At 37.2% G+C, this 24,038-nt stretch overlaps 2 protein-coding genes across 13 annotated transcripts in view; both read left to right on the forward strand.

Annotated features, from left to right (window-relative positions):
• LOC132131773 (NACHT, LRR and PYD domains-containing protein 3-like) overlaps window positions 1–4,621 on the forward strand; it is an 81,039-nt gene extending 76,418 nt beyond the window's left edge. For 4 of the 5 annotated variants that reach the window (XM_059543871.1, XM_059543876.1, XM_059543870.1 and 1 more), the window contains 2 exons: window positions 155–328; window positions 4,456–4,621. In XM_059543871.1, coding sequence (XP_059399854.1) covers window positions 155–328; window positions 4,456–4,621 — 340 coding nt within the window. The remainder of the gene's footprint in view (window positions 1–154; window positions 329–4,455) is intronic. The other variant, XM_059543875.1, reaches the window with a different exon arrangement.
• Window positions 4,622–6,015: 1,394 nt separating this feature from the next.
• Window positions 6,016–24,038, forward strand: part of cacna2d2b (calcium channel, voltage-dependent, alpha 2/delta subunit 2b) — a 28,386-nt gene continuing 10,363 nt past the window's right edge. For 3 of the 8 annotated variants that reach the window (XM_059543878.1, XM_059543884.1, XM_059543885.1), the window contains exons 1-24: window positions 6,016–6,314; window positions 9,703–9,784; window positions 11,549–11,665; window positions 11,743–11,802; window positions 12,377–12,421; window positions 12,752–12,875; window positions 12,951–13,082; window positions 13,404–13,461; window positions 13,679–13,729; window positions 13,807–13,906; window positions 14,227–14,388; window positions 15,167–15,277; window positions 15,480–15,558; window positions 15,704–15,753; window positions 16,547–16,636; window positions 16,772–16,837; window positions 16,921–16,995; window positions 19,111–19,185; window positions 21,566–21,646; window positions 21,850–21,921; window positions 23,113–23,174; window positions 23,264–23,340; window positions 23,418–23,478; window positions 23,589–23,686. In XM_059543878.1, coding sequence (XP_059399861.1) covers window positions 6,217–6,314; window positions 9,703–9,784; window positions 11,549–11,665; window positions 11,743–11,802; window positions 12,377–12,421; window positions 12,752–12,875; window positions 12,951–13,082; window positions 13,404–13,461; window positions 13,679–13,729; window positions 13,807–13,906; window positions 14,227–14,388; window positions 15,167–15,277; window positions 15,480–15,558; window positions 15,704–15,753; window positions 16,547–16,636; window positions 16,772–16,837; window positions 16,921–16,995; window positions 19,111–19,185; window positions 21,566–21,646; window positions 21,850–21,921; window positions 23,113–23,174; window positions 23,264–23,340; window positions 23,418–23,478; window positions 23,589–23,686 — 2,026 coding nt within the window. In that variant the 5' untranslated portion in view covers window positions 6,016–6,216. The remainder of the gene's footprint in view (window positions 6,315–9,702; window positions 9,785–11,548; window positions 11,666–11,742; window positions 11,803–12,376; window positions 12,422–12,751; window positions 12,876–12,950; window positions 13,083–13,403; window positions 13,462–13,678; window positions 13,730–13,806; window positions 13,907–14,226; window positions 14,389–15,166; window positions 15,278–15,479; window positions 15,559–15,703; window positions 15,754–16,546; window positions 16,637–16,771; window positions 16,838–16,920; window positions 16,996–19,110; window positions 19,186–21,565; window positions 21,647–21,849; window positions 21,922–23,112; window positions 23,175–23,263; window positions 23,341–23,417; window positions 23,479–23,588; window positions 23,687–24,038) is intronic. The other 5 variants (XM_059543880.1, XM_059543886.1, XM_059543879.1 and 2 more) reach the window with 4 other exon arrangements.

The following is a 24,038-nucleotide window of genomic DNA, read 5'->3' on the forward strand; positions in this document are numbered from 1 at the left end:
GCTTTAATTCAGTTCAACAGTTTTTAAACTAAGACACTTTATATGTGCTATACTGTAAAGAGCCTGAATCTGATCTGGTGAAGTAAAGGTGATCTCTCTTCCTCTGTCTTTACAGAATTTTTTTTTTTCTGCTTTTCTCTTTCTTTCATTGTAGGTTAAGATTATGTGATGTGACAGATGAAGGGTGTTCTGCTCTGACTTCAGCTCTGAAATTAAACCCATCACATCTGATAGAACTGGACCTGAGTGAGAATCAACTAGGAGACTCTGGACTGAAAAACATTTGTGATCTACTGATGAACCCACAATGCAAGCTGGAAAAACTAGCGTTAGTAACATTATACTGTACAGCAGTTACAGTGTGATTAAAGTTTATTATGCTATGAGCTAATGGACTGATGATTTAGCATGTGTGTCAGTAAAAAACAAAAACAACAACTTTGAAGCATTTGAAACTTTGTGGCTATACATTTTTCATCCTAAAAGTAAAAACAGACTTTAAAAAGCAAAAGTAACATGAATGGCAGTAGGTTGTTATGATAGTAATGCAGTTTTTACAGGACTAATGGTACTTTTCACTTAATCAGTTTTTTAGGCTGAACGGTAAATTGGATTCTAAAAATCCCTTAAAATTGTGATTTCACACACAAAATGTTCTTGATTTTTCTCAAATCAACAACGTGAAAACATTTTAAATGGTATTTCTCACTGATCTTAATTTACATTTAGAATTCACCAACTTTTTATGTGCAAGTGTGAAGATGCTCCAGACTTGGGTTGTAACTAGTAGTCTCAAATCACAGTTATGCTCCTGTCTTGGTTTATGTTTATGTATTTAAGTTTTTAGGTTTTTGCTGGTGTATTAGTGACAGTATGGTGTTTATTCATGATGCATTTAACTCACTTATGAGCTTAGCATAGTCTATTTTTAACAGGTCTATTAATTTATACAATGAATTGTTGGCCTATAATTTAAATTATCAACACTGCAGTCATCAATGAAAATTAAGAGCAGCTTTATTTCGTGCACCAATTTTCAAAAACAATCTGTTTAACGCAAAATACGTATCTTCTCATGTTTTTCACTAAATGGGCCACAATAGAAATATTGAATATAAGACAGTTATTTACCGTTATCAGCATATGATGAATTAGTTTCGACTCTCGTTGACTCAGAGAATATGCACCGTTAATGCAGCATTAGAAAGCTTCATCAGTTTTTTGTTTTTTGTTTTACTTTCACTTGCTCTATAGTGAAATTGAATGACATTCACTGGCATAACTCTTGCACACAGTTTGCACATTGCTTGCTTGACCCCTCCCCCATAATATCGATTGTTTATAGGCCACATATTAGGAAATTTGCTTATTTAAGAAGCTGGATCTGTTGAGAGTTTTGTGAGAATTAATTTTACCTATACAATACTTTATATTTTATACTTTGCATTTATACTTACTTTATATATACAGGTCCTTCTCAAAAAATTAGCATATTGTGATAAGGTTCATTATTTTCCATAATGTAATGATAAAAATTAAACTCATATATTTTAGATTTATTGCACACTTTTATTGTTTTAATACTGATGATTTTGGCATACAGCTCATGAAAACCCAAAATTCCTATCTCAAAAAATTAGCATATCATGAAAAGGTTCTCTAAACGAGCTATTAACCTAATCATCTGAATCAACTAATTAACTCTAAACACCTGCAAAAGATTCCTGAGGCTTTTAAAAACTCCCAGCCTGGTTCATTACTCAAAACCGCAATCATGGGTAAGACTGCCGACCAGAATGCCATCATTGACATCCTCAAGCGAGAGGGTAAGACACAGAAAGAAATTTCTGAACGAACAGGCTGTTCCCAGAGTGCTGTATCAAGGCACCTCAGTGGGAAGTCTGTGGGAAGGAAAAAGTGTGGCAAAAAACGCTGCACAATGAGAAGAGGTGACCGGATCCTGAGGAAGATTGTGGAGAAGGACCGATTCCAGACCTTGGGGGATCTGCGGAAGCAGTGGACTGAGTCTGGAGTAGAAACATCCAGAGCCACCGTGAACAGGCGTGTGCAGGAAATGGGCTACAGGTGCCGCATTCCCCAGGTCAAGCCACTTTTGAACCAGAAACAGCGGCAGAAGCGCCTGACCTGGGCTACAGAGAAGCAGCACTGGACTTTTGGACAAATTTTGCATGTCATTCGGAAATCAAGGTGCCAGAGTCTGGAGGAAGACTGGGGAGAAGGAAATGCCAAAATGCCTGAAGTCCAGTGTCAAGTACCCACAGTCAGTGATGGTCTGGGGTGCCATGTCAGCTGCTGGTGTTGGTCCACTGTGTTCTATCAAGGGCAGGGTCAATGCAGCTAGCTATCAGGAGATTTTGGAGCACTTCATGCTTCCATCTGCTGAAAAGCTTTATGGAGATGAAGATTTCATTTTTCAGCACGACCTGGCACCTGTTCACAGTGCCAAAACCACTGGTAAATGGTTTACTGACCATGGTATTACTGTGCTCAATTGGCCTGCCAACTCTCCTGACCTGAACCCCATAGAGAATATGTGGGATATTGTGAAGAGAAAGTTGAGAGACGCAAGACCCAACACTCTGGATGAGCTTAACCCCCAATTTCCACCGGCTGCGTTACGACTCCGGCACGGCGGCGGAGTCAATAGGTTTCCATTAAAGTCAATGAGTGTATTTCCACTGAATGCGGTACAGCTGCGTTCCGACTCCGGCGATCCGCAGCCCTCCGTAGCAGATACGCAGAGCTTCTATTTTTGCCGGATGCCGGAGCGCTCCGCAGCACTACAGGGCAGAGTACGCAGGACAGGAAGTCAAGTGACAAAACAGAACAGCCAGAAACTAAATAAAAGATCCGTTTAATTTTCAAAATAAAATACACCGCGCTCATATTTCCCTACACTACAACTTGAAAACGTCATAATGGGCGGAGACAGGCTTGTTGAAGTTTTAATTCGCGAGATTACATGGGGCCTCGTGACGTCAGCTGTCAGTCATGACCGCAGCCGTTCCGCAACAGATCCGGACCTGGTGGGTATTGACGGACGACGGAACACGGAGCTGTCACGCAGCGGAGCCGTTCCGCAGCCGTTCCGCATCTGGTGGAAATTGGGGGTAAGGCCGCTATCGAAGCATCCTGGGCCTCCATAACACCTCAGCAGTGCCACCGGCTGATTGCCTCCATGCCACGCCGCATTGAAGCAGTCATTTCTGCAAAAGGATTCCCGACCAAGTATTGAGTGCATAACTGAACATAATTATTTGAAGGTTGACTTTTTTTGTATTAAAACACTTTTCTTTTATTGTTCTGATGAAATATGCTAATTTTTTGAGACAGGCATTTTGGGTTTTCATGAGCTGTATGCCAAAATCATCAGTATTAAAACAATAAAAGACCTGAAATATTTCAGTTGGTGTGCAATGAATCTAAAATATATGAAAGTTTAATTTTTATCATTACATTATGGAAAATAATGAACTTTATCACAATATGCTAATTTTTTGAGAAGGTCCTGTATATATATATATATATATATATCAGTACACACAAAAACGTTTCCTTTTGGATGCAATTAATCATGATTAATCGTTTGACAGCACTAATATTTATATATATATATATAGAGAGAGAGAGAACTTTAAACATTACAGTGCTTTTGAAAATACAATAAAACAATATACAAATGTGTAAAATTATTCAAAATTTTCAAACAGGTTAAACTGCAAAAGAACAAAGATATAAAGTTCAGTAATATAAAATCAGATATTTCTCATATATATTTTCTGGCATGTTTTAGTCCAGATTAAAATGTAAAAAATGTTTGAAAATAAATTCAGTATATTTATTAAGTATTTAGTGTTGTTCGATAAACACCAAAGCGAATACAAAAAAATCTGAATGACTGTTTGAAAACAGGTAAAAACTTTTTGAAATGTGCCTGTCACAAACAAAGTAGTGCAGTCTATTTTGTTCATGTTGGTTTCCGGGGAAACTGCTGTTCCATGAGCACCATCTACTGTTAAGAGAGTGAAGTGCATTTTCATTCAGCCCGTCTCCTTCACTCATGCTGGTTCACTGACTGACTGGGATTGACACATGCATTGCTAAAGCAATAGTGCAAATTTAGTGATCTTTTATGCTAATTGGAACTTTTAAATATTCTTGTTTCCTTATCAATCCATGGTGGGACAAATTATATTATGGCAGGCTGCTATAGTTTTTCAGTGATTCATTAGAAAAACAATGAGCGTTTCTCTGCCACTGGAAATCCATTATAGGTGAAAATCCTCATCACATGGTTTCGCATTGAGGTGACTCTGATTCTGCCTTCAAAATTATGCTAAGAAAAGGCAAACATGACTTTGCCCTCTAGGTTAATATCAACTTTGGGTGAACATTAAAATAACACTTCTTTCTCTGTTTGCCTTTTTTTTCTAGTCTAAATGACTGTGGCATTACAGAAGTTGCTGTTTTGGCTCAATCTTTGGCTGAGAATAATGCACTGGTATTTTTAAAAGAGCTTGATCTGAGTAAAAATAACATAGGATACTCCAAAACTCAGCTCATTGATGTGCTACGAGACTCCAACTGTAACCTGAGGTGAGAAAACATCCATTTGTCAGAGTCACAAAGACAAACATCATGCAATTTGTTTTAAATGTATTATATTTCAAACAAATATTGTTTAAGTAATAATAATTTAATATCAGTAACTAATATGCTTACAGAAATGTCATGTTAGTTACAGGCCGTTATACTTTGTACTCAAAGTAGCTGAAATATAACAACTTATTTATTCTACTCAACACTGTTGTTCTCTTCTGATTCCTCCTCACAGCCTGGAGGAAGAACATTCGCTCTGGAGTTCTGGTGTACACTAGATCGGTAGCTTTAGTGGGTGGTTAAAACCCTGGCCAAAAGCTCAGGAACCCGTGGAATCAACAGAACAAGAAAAGTCACCGTCAGATGAGGAATCCTCAGAAGGTTCTCAGTTTAGTACTGTAATAAATCAATATGTATAATGGTAGTTTTAGTTAGATACAGCAATTAATTCATACAAACAATGCCATGTAGAGCTTAGAGCTTCAAACAGCACTGCTTTATCAAATGTAAAGTTGATTATTCTAGCTCTTATACAGTACTAATGTATAAGTAAAACAGGATTAGACCTTAAAATTAAATCATAATCATAAACCAGTTCAGATAGTTCAGATGATTTTAATATTTTCTTCTAATGTAATGTGTTTGCATATTGTAAATTTACAAATAAAAATCTTGATCATTTAATTTTGTTTGAAGAGTTCATTAGTTCAACAGCCAGTTATCAGTATAATTGATTTAAAGATTCTCCTGTGTGGACTTGAAACGTAAATGTGTTTCTCAAGATCACCACTAGAGGTCAACACACCATCACATGATGTGAAGAACAAGCAACAATTTTAGCATGTCATCATTCCAACTCTTCAGCATAACCAGTATTTTCCAGCTCTGTGTGAGATTGCTTTTCCTGCTGTGATCCATTATTCCTCGCTGTGCTCCACTATATTCCCTGACCACCACTGCTGAGACTTTCCCTGCAAGTGTACAGATTATGTAATGAATATGAATTAATCATGATTATGACACAAAATTGTATGCGCACAAATTAGATACAAACATTTAATCTACTAATTATTTGATTCATACGTAAGTGTGTAACATAACTGAAGTAAGCAAATCATCCATAAATCCTACTATATGTAGAATATTTCCAAATAGTTACAAAATGCTCACTAAATATCATATATTTTTGTTCATTCACACTCTTCCATTCATTTTATTTTGGAACATGAGGTTTGTTATTGTGCTTTTATTTAATAAATATGAATAACAGTGTATTCTCTCCTTTTATATATATAAAGAGTTAGTATTTGTATGAATTCATGAATATTAAGAGGATGTTTTTTCGCAAGGTTTGTGTTTCAGTGTGTTTGGGAAATTAATGGGGTCGCGCGCAGATCTGTGGGGTGTTGCGAGGGCGCGTGCACAGCAGCCTCATCACGCGCAGCATCTTTCGCCCACCGATATCCCTTAATTTCACTTCATTGTTACTTCTCAGACAAAAAGAGCGTTTACTACCACGTCGTGTCTGGATATTCTGCTCTCCTGGATAACCGTGAGAGTGTTTGCTCGGCTGGATTGGGGTGTTTTTCATGGAAAATGGCGAGATGGGCTCACGCGTGTCTGCTGCTGATGATGGGGATTTTCAGCGGATCGTGGACCGCAGTGGACGCGCTCACATTTCCACAGCATTACACGTAAGAAACGCTCACATTTTCACGGGATTACATGAAGGAATCATTCATTTCCACAGCGTTACACGTAAGACGCGCGTAAGATGTCATTTTAAACAACGCTACACGTTAGAAATTGAATTGTGCAATGCACCTATGACATTTTTTTACACAACGTTACGTTTGAGAAATGTTCATTTCCAAAGAAATACACACAAGAAAAGCCAGTTTTCAAAAGATGCAATCATTTCCACAACATGTAACAAATGCTCATTTCCACAGCATTACACGTAAGAAATGTACATTTTCACAGCGATGCACGTAACGTTACAAAAATAACATTTCCACAACGTTAACGTTACGTGTAACAGATTCTGGAAAAGAAAGGCTCATTTCCACAACATTACACATAAGAAAGTAATTTTCACACATTATTAAACATAAGAAAAACATATTTTCACACCGTTACAGTCAGTATAATTTTCACAGCATTACATGCAAGAAACGCTCATTTTCTAAACGTTACAATTATTTCCACATTATTCATATGATAAATTCACATTTCCACACACTTAAATGTTTGTTAACATGAACAAGTTGTTCGTACAATGTGAGTTTACTAAGTTATACTTTGGGAACAAATTGATCTACCAAAAGTTAGTTAAATATGGCGGCTAATCGTTTTTTTTGTTTGGGGGGGGGGGCGTCTTCAATAGAGAGAAGAAAAAAAAATTATATATATATATATATATATATATATATATATATATATATATATATATATATATATATATATATAATATAATTAAAAAAAATTAAGGTTCATGTTTTTATAGCTATATATATTATAACAATCTATATTTACTCATTCTGGCAGGCAGACATCAGTGACGTATTTATCTATCTATCTATCTTCAAAGTCTGTCTTCTGTGGCTTAAAGTTGATCTTTCTCTCTAAAGTGAATATGGGTCACAGCAGCCTCTCGTTCCCCTGTATCTGTGTCTGCGTCTCTAGGGAGTGTGTGTCAGGTAGGCAGGAGAGAAGATCTCAGCTCTGTGTGTGTGTGTGTGTGTATGTTTCTGGGCATGCTCAGATCAGCTGCTGAGAGTGCATCAGATCGTCTGAATCACTGACACACACACCCTGATACACTCTCACCTCTACATATTGTGTAACACATGCTGCTAAACGTGCAGGAAACCAGAGCATGTGTGTGTTTACAGTCGCTGTGATGGAAAGCGGAGACGGAAATCTTGCTGCATTCCACAAGAATAATGAAATGTCATGTATGATATTAATTTAACAAGTGACCTTTATCCTTTTTTCAGTGAAGTCCACAGCTATAATATATATTTTTCAATCATTAGTGGCATTTGATAACTCATCAGACAATGTGAAAATACAGGCCTTATCAGTGTGTGACTATGGGCAACAACCAACATGATGGCTGATATTTTCAGTGTGTGTGTGTGTGTGTATAGGCAGAGAGTGAGAGAGTATCCAAAACTGTCCAGTCGTCTTATCCTCTCAATTAACACAGATTATTAAAAGCTCAACCTGTAGGGATTTCTCTAAGCGATCGCTCCGTATGATCTTCTCTTGTTAATTGACAGTTTCGATTTAATTAGGTTCGGAGTGTGGATGCTAAACGACCTGAACTTATGTAATATAACATAACTGCAGTCGAGCTGTAATCACGTACAAATCTGTTGTCGTGGAAACAGGTGCTATTTATGATCAGACTGCAAGGTTGTGATTTAACCGTACATGTTGTTCTGTAACAGAGCCGAGGGTTTAATGAAGCCGAACGGACCCCACAGATGCTAAATAATTCATCTTCATCTGTAGACCAGGACTGTGATGCATCGAGCAGCACGGTTTGATTGTAGCCTGTGTGTTTGTGGATGGTATAAACACATCGCTTTCTGTACATTGATTATATCGATCGGTTTAGCCAGCTGTGAGGATATTATATCATGTTCTGTAACTGATACTGTGTGTGTAGTACGAATGAGGACAGTTCAGTTGAGGACATAAAAATAAAATAACATTACAGTATTGCAGAGAAATACAATCCATGTTATTGTTTTCAGATCATCATCATTGTATTGTTTATATTATATATACAGTCAGTGGGGTAATTTGCGTTGACGGAATGTATTTTTTTATTAAAAATCGGCTGATTATCCAACACAGGGCAACCCAGATACTGATTTACATTGAAATTTTAACTCCTAAAAATGCTGACATGTAGCTGTTAAAGGGCTCTGTGTAGAGTACTGAAACCCTTGTTATTAGTGACACTGGTAGCCATTAAGTAAGCTGTGGTCAGAAACTTATTGTTCATGCTCTTGCAGACACTCCATAGAAATGCAAGCGAGCGACGGCCAGTGTGATCACATAATAATAAATCTACATGCTCTCACTTTTTAAGTTTCCTTACATGCTGTTCACATATTGGCAATAAAAAGCTATTTAATACTTGAAATTATTTCATAAGGCGCTTTAAAAATTAAATTTTGTCCACAGAAACAAGTAGCTAACTGTAGCTAGCAAGCTAACGTCACTTATTTGCTAGCAAGCAAAGTTGTAGAGCTCCACAGATTTTCCTTCCGCTCTGTAATAATATTCAGTGAGCAAATATCTGATAGTAAATATTTTATAACATACTTAGCCAGTTTGCACTGAGCAGCAAAACAGATTCTTTCATTACTTGTTTTTTTTTCCTTTTGGAAGGGGGAACCATGGATGGATTAAAGTGTTAGTTCACCCAAAAATGGAAATTCTGTTATTAATTACTCATCCTCATGTCGTTTCGCACCCGTAAGACTCTCGTTCCTCTTCAGATCACAAATTAAGATATTTTTAATGAAATCCAAGAGCTTTCTGTCCCTCCATAGGCAGCAATGCAACTTACACATTGAAAGCCCAGAATGGTAGGAAATGTAGTCCTCTTAGGTCAATTTTACTCAACAAATCAGACGCAAGTTACACGGCAATTACAGAGAAGGATCCGCTCAAAATACTAGATCTGCATTGCAATTATCAACAATTGTTTGTTTCATATAAATAACGTTTTCTCTTATTTTTTTACTTAAAATGTAGAAGCTTTTTGACATTGTTTGCTCTGCTCCGCTATCAATCTTATAATAAACAATCAAAAACGGCGCAATCCAAACAATTCAAGAGGACAGAGCAGTTAATTTACTGCATATGTATATATTAAGTTTCATGACAGGAATCGGGGATTTATATCACTGTAGGTGGATATATCATGGCATTTTTTTTTTATTTTGTTGGAAATCTATATAAAAGTGTTTATGATATGTATGCTACAGTGATATAAATTCTTGATTTCTGTCATGAAACCTACAGCATTGTATAACGGTTTTGCTTGTGTGTGTTGTGTAGGATCATGCACTGGGCTCGTCGCATTGAACAGGAGATTGACAGAGTCCTGCAGCACATCAGTGGTGCTCAGCAACTTAAAGGGGTAAGACTGTGTGTGTGTGTGTGTGTGTGTGTGGATTTTCCAGTATCTCTGTCAAACATGTGCTCAGAACCGTGGGTCTGGCTCGCATCTCAAACACCCACGAACAATGAAGAACTCCGACACTCCAGCAGAATCCATGCTGGAGAATATAATGATCCTGCCATTCCACCATCGAGAGGCGACAGCGTCTGAATGCATCCTGAAGCTTTCTGTGTGTGTGTGTGTGTGTGTGTGTGTGTGTGCGTCTGCTCACATCACTGAGAGAGAACAGATGGTTCGCCCCTCATTCATTTACCCAGAATGCCACAGTGCTGCAGACAGAGCGCTCCACTGCTGATGATGATCAATACAGGCGTATAACCAGCACGTTTGTAAATGCATTTTTTGTTAGGTCATCATTATTATTTAAGATAAACAGGTTTCTAATGATAACTGTTTGTTTTCATGAAGAGCCTCTAGAGTTGGGATAAAAACCGGTGGGATTTTATTCAGCAGAAATACACATCATGTGACAGCCGTGTCTTCTGAACCATCCTAATGCTCTTGACCCTAACACTTGACCTCTGACCTCGGCTTTCATCAGTCTTTGGAAGAGGAGTGTTTGATTGTCTCTCCATTGCTACAGACTCATTATATTTATCTTAGAGTGTGCATTTGTGCATTTGTTTAGTGAATTTTGATGCATTTATGCATTTTGTGTTCACAGTTTCACCATTAAATATCACTGATAATGCATTACAGTTCTTTGTTGTGACCGATTAAATTTATGAGGAGTTACATCATAGTTGGAAAAACTGAAAGTAAAATGAAATACAGGATTGAGAATTGTGGTGTGCAAATTGCATTCAGTTCTTATTTTGTGCCGTTGTCACATTTGCATATTTCAAATTCGAGAAACAAAACAATGCAAACAGATAAACACTGCTAAATAACAGCTGGGTCTCGTTTTATATGCAGCAGGACTAGATTGGATTGCATAAATGCTGTAATATTGATTTATTTAGTTTTTGTTTTTTTCTTGGGAATAACAAGTTCATGGGCTTCGTCTTGACTCATTGTCTTGCTTTAAATGCTGCGTCTGAAAGTTCAAGTTGTCAGTGTGTAAGTAAGTGTGTTTGATGTTCCTGTATTGATCTGAGCTCTAAACAGCTCTTGTTCTGGACTCGGAGGTTATTTAGCGGGTTAATGAGGCTTCAGGCTTCAGTCACACCGCTGGATTTTCAGCAGCTGTTGTCTCACACCTCACGCTGGAGCGCAAACACTCATTTACAAAAGGTAGAATCACTGCAAAATGAGTTTTTTATTCTTAGTGCGTCACATCTGACAGGAAGTTACACGGGTTTCCCAGTGATGAGCATTAATAATGCAAAACACACACATGCAGCTCTCTCACTGTTTCCCCCGGCTGATGCATCCTCTTGATGGTATATTTAATACATCAAGAGAATATATATGTGTGCCATTCAAAGGTTTGGAGTCAGTAAGTTATTTTTTTGTAAGTAATACCCTACTTCTATTTAGCAAGGATGCATTATATTGATCAAAAGTGACTCTAAAGACATTTATAATGTTACAAAAAATGTTGTATGCTGTTCTTTTGAACTTTCTATTGATCCAAAAATGCTGAAAAAAATATTAATAATCAGAAATGATTCTCAGGCAACACATCAGCATATAATAATGAATTCAGAAACTTTTGACCCAAACGTTTGAATGGTAGTAGTGTATAAACATCATCAAGAGGATGTTTTGATGTTGTTTCAGATCTACAGTGAGAAGAGAAGGCAGTTCAGTCTGGTCAGAAATAACCCTCGAGAAATCGTAGAGAAAGTTGCGACTGACATTGAGAGACTGCTGGCCAAGAAACGCAAAGCGCTTGAGGTAAGAAAACACACAAAATCACACACGCTCTTTCTTAAGGATCATTTTTGACGGTTCTGGTCTGTATTTTCCTCCAGAAACTCGCGAGTGAAGCAGAGCGTCTTCAGAAAGATCATCGGTGGCAGGATGGGATCAAGGTCAGATGACTTTAACCTCACCACTTCATGGTGTTTACGTTCACTTATGTGCATTACGCAATACTTTTTGCTCGGTTTGAAATTTAATTTATCACATTGCTTTTGCATGTGTGAGTCATCTGAGTCGATTCAGATCAATGACTCCTGTATTGTTTCAACTGATTCATTAAAATGAACCGCACCTCTCAAGCGTTTCATTCTTGAATCAAATGCTACGGTTTTTGTTTTTTCCATCTGCGATACTTGATGCTCTTTTTCCTCTGACATTCACATCTATGTTTCTCTGATCCTGATACAAGCTTTACAGACAAACACACACGCTGTGAGTCATGATTTCTGTGAGTCTGTAGCCGGAGGGTCTGTTTAAACCCAATAGACTGCGACGTCTTGTTTTTCTGACTGATTTGACTCATTAGAGCTAGTCAGCTCGACTGACCACACACGATCATACAAGTGAATTGTGCTGAGCTTAGAGTTTGTTATGTGGAGGACATCTGTATTTGAATCTTCAGGTTCTCGAACTGATCTTAAACAGCAGATTTTTGTATCTCTGTTCTGTGTGTGTTTATTTCAGGAGGAAAATATTGAATATTATAACTCTAAAGCAGAGATGGACTATGTGAGTACATCTCTATCTATCGCCTATGTGCAAACGACCGTAAAAATTACAATGCAAGACTTTCAGTGTAGATTTTCATGGTTTAAAAGTGGGCCTGTGAACTATTTTAAGAAAAGCATATGTAATGTAAAGGAAAATGATGCTTTTTATGGTATGTTTATAAAAAATATTCATGCATTCATACACCATTTCTTTTTAGAAGCTGGATTCTCAAACTTCTAACTCAGAAAGTACTTTTTTGCATGTTCATTTATCACCACATGACAATGATTTTGAAGATCAGACTCGAGCAGAAACAATGGACTCTGATTATATCATGATTTTCATCAGGACGGTGAGGACATTGATTCCCAGATGTCATTGAAACTGGAGTTTGTGTACGATCCAAATTTTAAAAACCACGTGAATTACTCACACACCGCCGTCCAGATCCCCACAGACATCTACAAAGGCGGTGAGGAACCAGACTGATGCTATTAGATCTCTGTATGAGTCGATGAGGGTTCATGACATATCTGTCTGTCGGTAGCTCCGGTGATTCTGAACGAGCTGAACTGGACGCAGGCATTAGAGCGAGTCTTCATAGAGAACAGCAGAGACGACCCGTCGTTGCTCTGGCAAGCGTTTGGTAGCGCCACCGGTGTCACAAGATACTACCCAGGTAACTCTGTGCATGATGAGGCAGATCACAGTTTTTTTTGGCGTGAATTGTGAAACCAACCAATCGGATTGCACCCTGAGACCACTAGAGGTCAACCAATAGAGGATTTTGCCTATATCGATAGTCAGGTTGGACCACACTGGCCGATACAATTGATCATCCAGTATTTTTTTACAATGGATTCTAAACATAAACTAAAATAGTGCTTCGCACTTGTTCCAGCAAGGGATTATCGGTGCCGATTAATCGGTAAAACCGATCAATCGGTCGACCTCTAGAAACCACATATGTGCCTAATAAGTAATATATTTTCTCTTTTAGCTGCTCCCTGGAGGGCGCCGGATAAGATTGACCTTTATGATGTACGACGCCGACCATGGTAATGCTTTTTCTTTCAAGTGTTTGATTTTTGTTTCTTTCAGTCAACCAGTAACTGCGTTTGGAGACTTCTAATCATTGGTCAAACTGTCCAATAAACCTACATTAAATCAACTTTTTTATCCATAGTCAAACCTGAGCTTTGATTGGTCAGTTTGGGTTTGAGGGTGGGGCTTAACGGCTTTTAATACTTAAACTTGTATCACTGATTTCCTCAGGTACATTCAAGGAGCGTCCTCGCCCAAAGATATGGTCATCCTCGTAGACGTGTGAGTAGTTGTGTGTCCTGTTTCAAGCTGCAGGTTTGCTTGGTTTTGTTTAACATTGACATTGTTTTCATTCACAGGAGCGGAAGCGTCAGTGGACTCACTCTCAAACTGATCAAAGCTTCGGTCATGGAAATGCTCGACACACTCTCAGACGACGATTACGTCAACGTGGCCAGGGTCAGACAGCTACCTTTGATTGCTGGATTTTGAAAGTAGTTTTGATTTGATAGGCCACTTTGCGTTTTCGTGGACAATACAATAGTTAGCCGAGTTGTCCAAAGAAATGCATTATTTTACAGGAAATGAAACCGTGCACCGTCCATTGAAAAAAATTACTCTTTTGCTAATCAGCTGATAAAATATTCTAAAAATATTTGAAGACGTAATGGAATAAAACTGCTCTTATAAAGCTAAATAAGTTAGTTATATGTTAAATTATCACTTGAGTTCATAAAGCTGTATATTTACATCTTCTCTCTCTCTGTTTCTTGTTGTAGTTCAATGAGAAGGCCGAGGCGGTGGTTCCCTGTTTTAAGCACCTGGTTCAGGCAAATGTACGCAATAAGAAGATCTTTAAAGAGGCTGTGCAGCAGATGCAGGCCAAAGGAACCACCGATTACAAATCCGGCTTTCACTTCGCTTTCAACCAGCTGCTCAATGTAAGTCTGAACACAATGTACACAACAACTCAGTCGACAAAATCTGATGTATAGTATGCAGGTTACAGTCAGCACCTTAGAATGGAAGTGTATTGGGCCAATTTGTAATAGTTCAAATGCTGTTCAAATACAATAGTACAGCCATAATATAAGTATTAACATGATTTTAGTGCAGAAAAATCACTTACTAACCATTTTCATGTAGTTATGTCCATTTTTACAACTTAATTTTATATACTTTAAAATCGGCTTGAGTCAGTTTTGACATGGTGTAATTTAATCTTGTAAAACATCCATAGCTTGATAATTTCATATAAAATACCTGATTTGTAAAATGTAAATATGCAAAATATCACATATAAAGCCTCAGTTGATACCCAGGGTGAAATTATCCCATAATTTTTTTTTTTTTTACGTCTCTTGAAAAATTCTTTCAAAAAATGTGGAACATATTTATTTTGGTTATTCGCGACACATTTCTGAAGTTTGGTTCCCACACTAAAACTTAGCATTTTTTGAGATTTTATGTACCTCTCCAAGGTAAAAAATGATTTCAAGGCAAAATGTGAGTTAAATAGCTGTTCAGCACAAATAATAAAATCATTCAAAAATGGGTTTTGCATTGCATTTTAAGAATTGCACTATAATGTCCTTAAATTAAAACAAGGTCAAAACAAAAAAACAGCTCATTTGATTAAAGAAATGTGCTGACTTATTTCTTTGCTTCGCAAACACAGTATTCCAATCCTCTCTCTTTCTGTTTCTTGTTCTCCTGCAGAAGACGAATGTTCCTCGAGCCAACTGTAATAAAATCATCATGTTATTTACTGACGGAGGGGAGGACCGAGCTCAGGACATCTTTGAGCAGTACAACTGGCCCAATAAGACGGTCTGATCATCACCGCCCATACCATTTCACATGACATGATATGCTTTATATCTTCTTTCTCTGTTGAGCGTCTTTTATTTCTGGTGTGCCGTTGTTCTCTGGAAGTGCTTGTTCCTCATAATTAGCCCTTTCCTGAAGCGAAACTGCTCGTTTCCTGTCTAATTTGCCGGGGTAATTGTGGGATATGTGATGGTCTCTGCAGGTCCGTGTGTTCACGTTCTCAGTGGGGCAGCACAATTATGATGTCACTCCGCTGCAGTGGATCGCATGTGCTAATAAGGGTGAGACACGTGCTCATTTGGAGGAGATGCAGTAAAAAAAAACTGCCCGTACTGTGATGATACAAGTTGACTAATGTGGTGATACATGTTGAACTATACATAAATTACATGTGACATCTCACCGAGTGTCTCACTGTCTCGGCAGGATACTATTTCGAGATCCGCTCCATCTGTGCTATAAGGATTAACACCCAGGTGAGTTACACACACACACACACACACATATTAATGTGTGCACGTTTGCATATCATGGCTGGCAATATTGTGAACATTCGTTTACATTTTAATGTAAATATTTTCTTGATCATTTGGTGTCTTGCAAATTGCATATCAGTCGTATCATTCAAATTGATTCGAATTTAAGAAGCAAAAACTAAATTTGAATTTAAAATGTTATTTATTTTAGTAAATCATTTTATTTCAGTGAACTGATTAGTAAGTGATTTTTTTTTACAATGTATGCACTTCACCCGTCTCTCAGTTCACAAGTATGATTCCAAATTCAGTGAACTTATATGTTTAAATATTCATTTCTGTGAATCCGTTCAAAGTGTTGAATCGATTTGTTACTGATTTGTTTCATCAAATTTATGATGGGAGTCTCTGGTTGTATAAAAATATATATATATATATTGGTAAATATGTAATGTTTATTAGTATGTATTGTCACATTGGTGCACATAATTAATTAAACTATAAGTTTCTATAAAAATTAAACATCTACATTCCTTCTGTTCATTTAGTAAAACAAAAGCATGCCTTGATTATTTAAAAAAAAAAATTATACTCTCGTGTTATACATTTTATGGTTCCTGTGAATATACAAAAAAATTTATTTCAGTGCAAATACATACATATTGAGATATTCCACTTAGAAATTATCAAAAATTATCAATCTATATATTATATTTTTGCCATGTAACTCAGCCCTAATACAAACTCAAATGGCGTGTTAATGAAAGGTAAAATGCTTTAATGTGTGTGGCAGGAATATCTGGACGTGTTGGGACGCCCCATGGTTCTGGCAGGAAGAAGTGCCAAGCAGGTGCAATGGACCAACGTCTATCAGGACGCACTGGTGAGAGCCGCTTCGACCCGCCTGCTGTGTGTGAAACATACGGCCCACTCTGATTCCGTCATACTCTGATGCCTCATAAGACCCAGTGAGCTTGTTGAGTGTGAGTGTGTGTGTGTGTGTGTGTTCATTTAACAGGGTCTGGGGCTGGTGGTGACTGGAACGATGCCGGTGTTCAACCTCACTGTGGACGGAAACTCTCAGGTGAGGCTCAGTCCATGACAGATCAGCACTGAAAACGAACTCTGGTGTGTTCATCTCGTTGACGGCAGTGTTTGTGTGTTCAGAATCAGCTGATTTTAGGGGTGATGGGGGTCGACGTACATCTGGATGAGCTGAAGAGACTCACGCCACAATACAAGGTGAGGTCATTTACCCTGAAAAACCTAGGACTGGTACCCTGAGCTGCCTCAACAGTTCGTTTTTTACGTGATATTTTTGTCTTGAATAAAATAAATTTAAAACATGAACATTTTTTACATTTTATGACAAACATATATCATCAATATATGTTTTTTTACATGTGTTCAATATGTTTTTTTAGGAATCTTTGTCTGATATAACATATATTTTGAAAAATTCTCGTTTTGTTGTGATTGACTACTCAACTAATCAATAAAAATGTGTTGGCTACAAAATCTTTATAACAATTGAAGCATATTTACTTAAGCATATTTTGTCAGATATTTTGAGTGACTTCTAAGTTAATATTGTATTAAAAAAATGCAATTTGTTGAATGTCTAATTTGATATCGTTGATTTTATATTGTACAACCTGAATTCCGGAAAAGTTGGGACGTTTTTTAAATTTTAATAAAATGAAAACTAAAGGAATTTCAAATCACATGAGCCAATATTTTATTCACAATAGAACATAGATAACGTAGCAAATGTTTAAACTGAGAAATTTTACACTTTTATCCACTTAATTAGCTCATTTAAAATTTAATGCCTGCTACAGGTCTCAAAAAAGTTGGCACGGGGGCAACAAATGGCTAAAAAAGCAAGCAGTTTTGAAAAGATTCAGCTGGGAGAACATCTAGTGATTAATTAAGTTAATTGATATCAGGTCTGTAACATGATTAGCTATAAAAGCTTTGTCTTAGAGAAGCAGAGTCTCTCAGAAGTAAAGATGGGCAGAGGCTCTCCAATCTGTGAAAGACTGCGTAAAAAAATTGTGGAAAACTTTAAAAACAATGTTCCTCAACGTCAAATTGCAAAGGCTTTGCAAATCTCATCATCTACAGTGCATAACATCATCAAAAGATTCAGAGAAACTGGAGAAATCTCTGTGCGTAAGGGACAAGGACGGAGACCTTTATTGGATGCCCGTGGTCTTCGGGCTCTCAGACGACACTGCATCACTCATCGGCATGATTGTGTCAATGACATTACTAAATGGGCCCAGGAATACTTTCAGAAACCACTGTCGGTAAACACAATCCGCCGTGCCATCAGCAGATGCCAACTAAAGCTCTATCATGCAAAAAGGAAGCCATATGTGAACATGGTCCAGAAGCGCCGTCGTGTCCTGTGGGCCAAGGCTCATTTAAAATGGACTATTTCAAAGTGGAAAAGTGTTTTATGGTCAGACGAGTCCAAATTTGACATTCTTGTTGGAAATCACGGACGCCGTGTCCTCCGGGCTAAAGAGGAGGGAGAACTTCCAGCATGTTATCAGTGTTCAGTTCAAAAGCCAGCATCTCTAATGGTATGGGGGTGCATAAGTGCATACGGTATGGGCAGCTTGCATGTTTTGGAAGGCTCTGTGAATGCTGAAAGGTATATAAAGGTTTTAGAGCAACATATGCTTCCCTCCAAACAACGTCTATTTCAGGGAAGGCCTTGTTTATTTCAGCAGGACAATGCAAAACCACATACTGCAGCTATAACAACAGCAAGGCTTCATCGTAGAGGGTCCGGGTGCTAACCTGGCCTGTCTGCAGTCCAGATCTTTCACCTATAGAGAACATTTGGCGCATCATTAAACGAAAAATACGTCAAAGACGACCACGAACTCTTCAGCAGATGGAAATCTATGGAAATCTAAGGCAAGAATGGGACCAAATTCCAACAGCAAAACTCCAGCAACTCATAGCCTCAATGCCCAGACGTCTTCAAACCGTTTTGAAAAGAAAAGGAGATGCTACACCATGGTAAACATGCCCCGTCCCAACTATTTTGAGACCTGTAGCAGAAATCAAAATTGAAATGAGCTCATTTTGTGCATAAAATTGTAAACTTTATCAGTTTAAACATTTGCTATGTTATCTATGTTCTATTGTGAATAAAATATTGGCTCATGTGATTTGAAAGTCTTTTAGTTTTCATTTTATTAAAATTTAAAAAAAATTCGGGTTGTATATTTTATATATTATATAAGTCACTGGCTACGGAAGAACTTCCTTTTTGTGTAAGTAATTTTATCCCTTCACTGTGAGAAGTGAAGTATTCTTTTTCTTTCTCTCTGTGTGTAGCTGGGAGCAAATGGATACATCTTTGCCATCGACCCAAATGGATACGTGCTGATGCACCCGAACCTGCAGCCTCGAGTGAGACTCTGATTCTTCATCCGCTCCATCAGAAATCACACTCGTTCGTTTTTTTATGATTTATTTGTCATGGAAATAATGCCACAACGGTCCATTTTTGTATTACGTATTATTTTGGGGATGCAGTATGACCAAGATGGGTTCAGGATGGGTTTTGTGAGTTTAATCATGCTTATGATTGTGTGTTTGCCTCAATGCTATTTTAGTAATATACATATATGTATGTATATACATATAAATTAGTGCTGGGCAACGATAAAAAAATTTTTATTCGCGATTATTTACATTATTGTCTGTGATTAATCATAATTAATTGCATTGTTATGCACAAAACTAATAATGCAAGGAGTGTATTGTGCACTTTTTTCATTTAAAAGTATTTTACTGCTATTAAGAACAAAAGTGTAATAACATTCGGTTTTACAAACACTTTAAACCAGTGGTTCCCAACCTTTTTCAACTCGCGGTCCACACACATGTTTGCGCGGCCCACTTCAAAAAAATTAACTGACCCCGCTATTGTTGGGTAAATAACTTAGTACTCAGAAGCTAGATTGTTAACTGTATTTATTGAATGAACTAGGGCTGTGCGATATGGGGAAAAAAATAAAAAAACTTATCGCGATTTCTTTGATCAATTTTGCCATTGTGACACACACAGATATGCTTTTACAGTCATAAATGCATTCAGGATTAATTTGAAACATATTTCCAAAATAAAACCAATTAGAGCTTTATCAAAAAGTTGTAACGTCTCTAGAACAGACATAAGTCAAAATCATCACTATAGTAAAGATGTAACAAAATGTATAGACTTATGGCAAAAAAAAAAAAAATCCCGTGTACAGGGACTTTTTTTTTTCTTTTTTGCCATGCATTGTTCATAGAGCAAATTAATTGTAGCGGTGCCTCAGGTGTTTGCAGTGTGTATACAGTATGTGTATGGGGTCAGCAGCGAGAGCGCATAAATATAACGCGAAAGCACATTAGAATAATGCACGAGTGCGAATCTCTCTGTTCGCATGCAGATTTCCTTTGCGCTGTCACAAAACCAGACGTGCTTGTTCAGATACACGCTGCTCTGCGCGGAGAGAGTGTGCACACTTAAAACGTGTCTCCTCTCACTTAAACTGCGTCCTGTGCACTCACAACTCTCTCTATGCTCATGTGTTAGATATTAATTATTTCGCACGTTTTTATTTCTAGCCTTTTACCACGTGCAGTGTGAACGCTCTGATCCGTTAACATGGGCTCAGAAAAAAGGCGCATCACAGACAGTGTGTGAACCTGGAGTTAGGCATATGCCTGGTCTGTTCCGTTCTCGCGCTAGGCGCAATGCATTCTGATTGGATCGGATAGCATACTACGGGAGGTCAGGGCCACGGAAAATAGTGATATAAAGCGATTTAGAAATCGCACACACTCAAATCGTGATTTTATGACGATTTCTTTTAATCGCACAGCCCTAGAATGGACTGAAAATGAACAGAAAATAATTGGCGGCCCACCTGCAATACCACTGCGGACCACAGGTTGAAAACCACTGCTTTAAACAAATAAGGTGCATTTTACAGCAGTGTTCCTTTTACATAGTTGCAGTTAAAAAATGTATTGTAGCCTAAATCTCAACTTATAACATTAATGTTATTAAACTAACTATAAAACAAGCTATTTGTCACTCCCAGGACATTAATGTTTTTATAGAAAATATTTTATAGTTTGTTGGCTCGGTTTGAAGATGTGGGAAGGAGCGCGGTTCAGTTATATATACAGATAGATTTGTAAAGCAATATATTGTGAGAGGGACGTGTGTTACCGCGTACATACGACTCAAAATAATAAACCACAATCTATAACAAAACGATTCACTCCACTGTGAGCGAGAGCACTTCTCTGCTGTCTTCACGTGCTATCAGAAACTTCCTATTTCCAACTTATAAAGTCACGATTACCAGCTTGTTGCATTCTTTGCTGTTAAAAGTAACAGTGGACAGTGGTTTGTGAATGCTAATGCATAGCCTAAATAATTTGATCTGTATCCCATGATTTGTCTGTATGTGTATTCACAGCCAGTGAGCAACGGACTTTCATAATAATAAAAAACTTTGTTAACGCGCGATAAAATAATTGTTGCTTTAAACGTTATGTAACGTTAAACGTTTTTTTTTTTTTTTATATATATATATTTTTTTTTCAAATAAAAATGTTTTAATAATAATGTAAATAATGTAATAAAATGTAAATAATGTTTTATTTTATAAAAGAAATATAAAAAATTATTTAAAGAAAACTAAATAAAAATAAGCTGAAATAAAAGTATTTTTTTTTAAATATATAATTTTAGTTAACTTAACTTTTTTTTCTTCTTTTTTTTTTAATGGTTTTGGAGGAAGAGGATTTGCCGGAGCCCGTGACGCTGGACTTCCTGGATGCAGAAGTAGAAGACAGCAGCAAACAGGAGGTAAAGTGCTGACTGTCCTCGTTGAACTTGCATCTTCCTCAGTTGTTCATAATAAATGAATCATTGTTTTGGGTGTGGGCGGCACCAGCACACTCTCTTCATGTGTTAAATATGACGTTTGGCTGAATCAGTTCTCTGATCGTTTATGTTAAATCAGCAGCAGCTCATGGATTAGTTTGAACATCTGCTTTCTGTCTTTGTAGATTCGTAGGCAAATGATTGATGGCCGATCGGGAGAGATGACAATCAAAACTCTAATTAAATCAATGGATGAGGCAAGTGTGTGTGCTATTAATGTGTCAGATGAAACTAGGACATGTATGATATCTGGGACATGACTTTCTATAAATGGCTCAGAAATACAGATTCAATCTTCAGATCTACATGCGTATGATTCCTCAAATGATGTCACTGATAGGCTGCATCCCAATTTGCATAATTGCATTAATACAGTATTATTTCACTGTTAATGTTAATGTACAAACTTTTAAGTATGTAGAAAGTTAGTACTCCAGTGTAGAGGTAAAACCAAAAAAAAAGTCTTAATACCACCAATGATTTTATCCACATGTTTGCATTAAAATTGTGGCATTTAAATAAATGTAATTGTTAAAACTCATTTGAAATTCTGTACTCAAAAAAAAAAAAAATTTTAACTGTTGAAAATGAACTCACCCACAGGACAACCGTGATGTAGATCAGTTTGTTTTTTTATCAGAACAGATTTGGAGAAATGTAGCATTGCATCACTTGCTCACCAATGGATCCTCTGCAGTGAATGGGTGCCGTCAGAATGAGAGTTCAAACTGATTATAAAAACATCACAATAATCCACAAGTAATCCACACCAGTCCATCAATCAAAATCTGCATGTTTGTAAAAAAACAATCATTAAGATTTTTTAAAATTGAAAACACGAGTCCTCTATCCGTAATATTGCTTTCTCAAGTGAGAAAGTCATCTCTTCTGAATCAGGAGAGAAATATGCACAGGTCAAGCACCGTTTACATGCGAAAACAGTTCAAAACAGTAATAAAGGATATGTCAATAAATATAATATCAGTCAAGAGGGCAACAGGAGATGTACTTTAGTGTTATTTTGAATTATGGATTTATATTTTGGCCAGAATTGACAGTTTAAATTGAAAATGCCTTAATGATAGTTGCTTTCTTACAAACACACAGCTTTTCGCTTCGCAAGATGATAACTGATGGGCTGGAGCCGTGTGGATTATAGTGATGTTTTTATCAGCTGTTTAGACTTTCATTCTGACGGCACCCATTCACTGCAGAGGATCCATTACTGAGCAAGTGATGTAAAGCTACATTTCGACAAATCTGTCCTAATGAAGTAACAAATTCATTGGATGTTTTACATTTTAGTACGAATAGTATTTTCTGCTACATCCTAAGAATTGTAAAAAAGTTTGCATGAAAATTTCCGATAATGAAATGTTTTCTCGCAGCGCTACATTGACGAGGTCACGCGTATGTACAGCTGGACGGCCATTAACGACACTGATTACAGGTACAGGAGTCGATTCGGCTGTTCAGATCGTAAGGTTTGATGTTAAACATGCTAAACTCATGTTTGTTTTCATGTGCTGCCCCCTGCAGTCTGGGTCTGGTACTTCCTCCATACAGTGAATATTACATCCAGGCTGATCTCAGCGATGTCATGTTACAGCTGCAGTGTGAGTCTTTCATTTCATATGAATGAGGCTTTATGTTATGTTTAATCTTAAATGATCTCTCCCGCATTTCCCCTCAGATTTACAGTCTCTGCTGCCGAACTCGTTTGAGTCGGCTGGTCACGTGTTTCTAGCTCCCAGGTATACACATCTATCCATCCGTTATGATATTTGCTCTGGTAAAGCTATGAGATATTGTGTGTTTTGTGTAGATGTATGGTCATCCACTCTCTTTCTCTCTCTATGTATAGAGAATACTGCAAGCGTCTGCAGATGGCTGAGAATAACACACAGTTCCTGGCGGACTTCCTGTCTCTGATGGTGGAGATCTCACCTGAATCTGAAGACTGTGAGTAACGCTCACCTCTAGACCAGAGGACGAGACCATATTACCAATATTACAGGAATAATAATTCAATATTAAATACTTGTTATTAAATATTACTGAACTATAATAAAATATTGAAGATGCAATTTTTGAGGCTCTGATGAAATATAACAGCATTTGTTATGAAGTTTTACAGCCCTAATTAAATATAACAGTTTTGATTAAAAGATATTACAGCATGCATTACTAAATATTATATTTCGAATGAAATACTCCATTATTGATTGATAAATATTTATCTTTCATTGCTCAATTTATGGTTTTACTTGATTATTACAATAGTGATTAATAAATATTTCAGCTTTTTTAAATA

This window comes from Carassius carassius, chromosome 48, assembly GCF_963082965.1.
Source record: "Carassius carassius chromosome 48, fCarCar2.1, whole genome shotgun sequence".
Taxonomy (NCBI): Eukaryota; Metazoa; Chordata; class Actinopteri; order Cypriniformes; family Cyprinidae; genus Carassius; species Carassius carassius.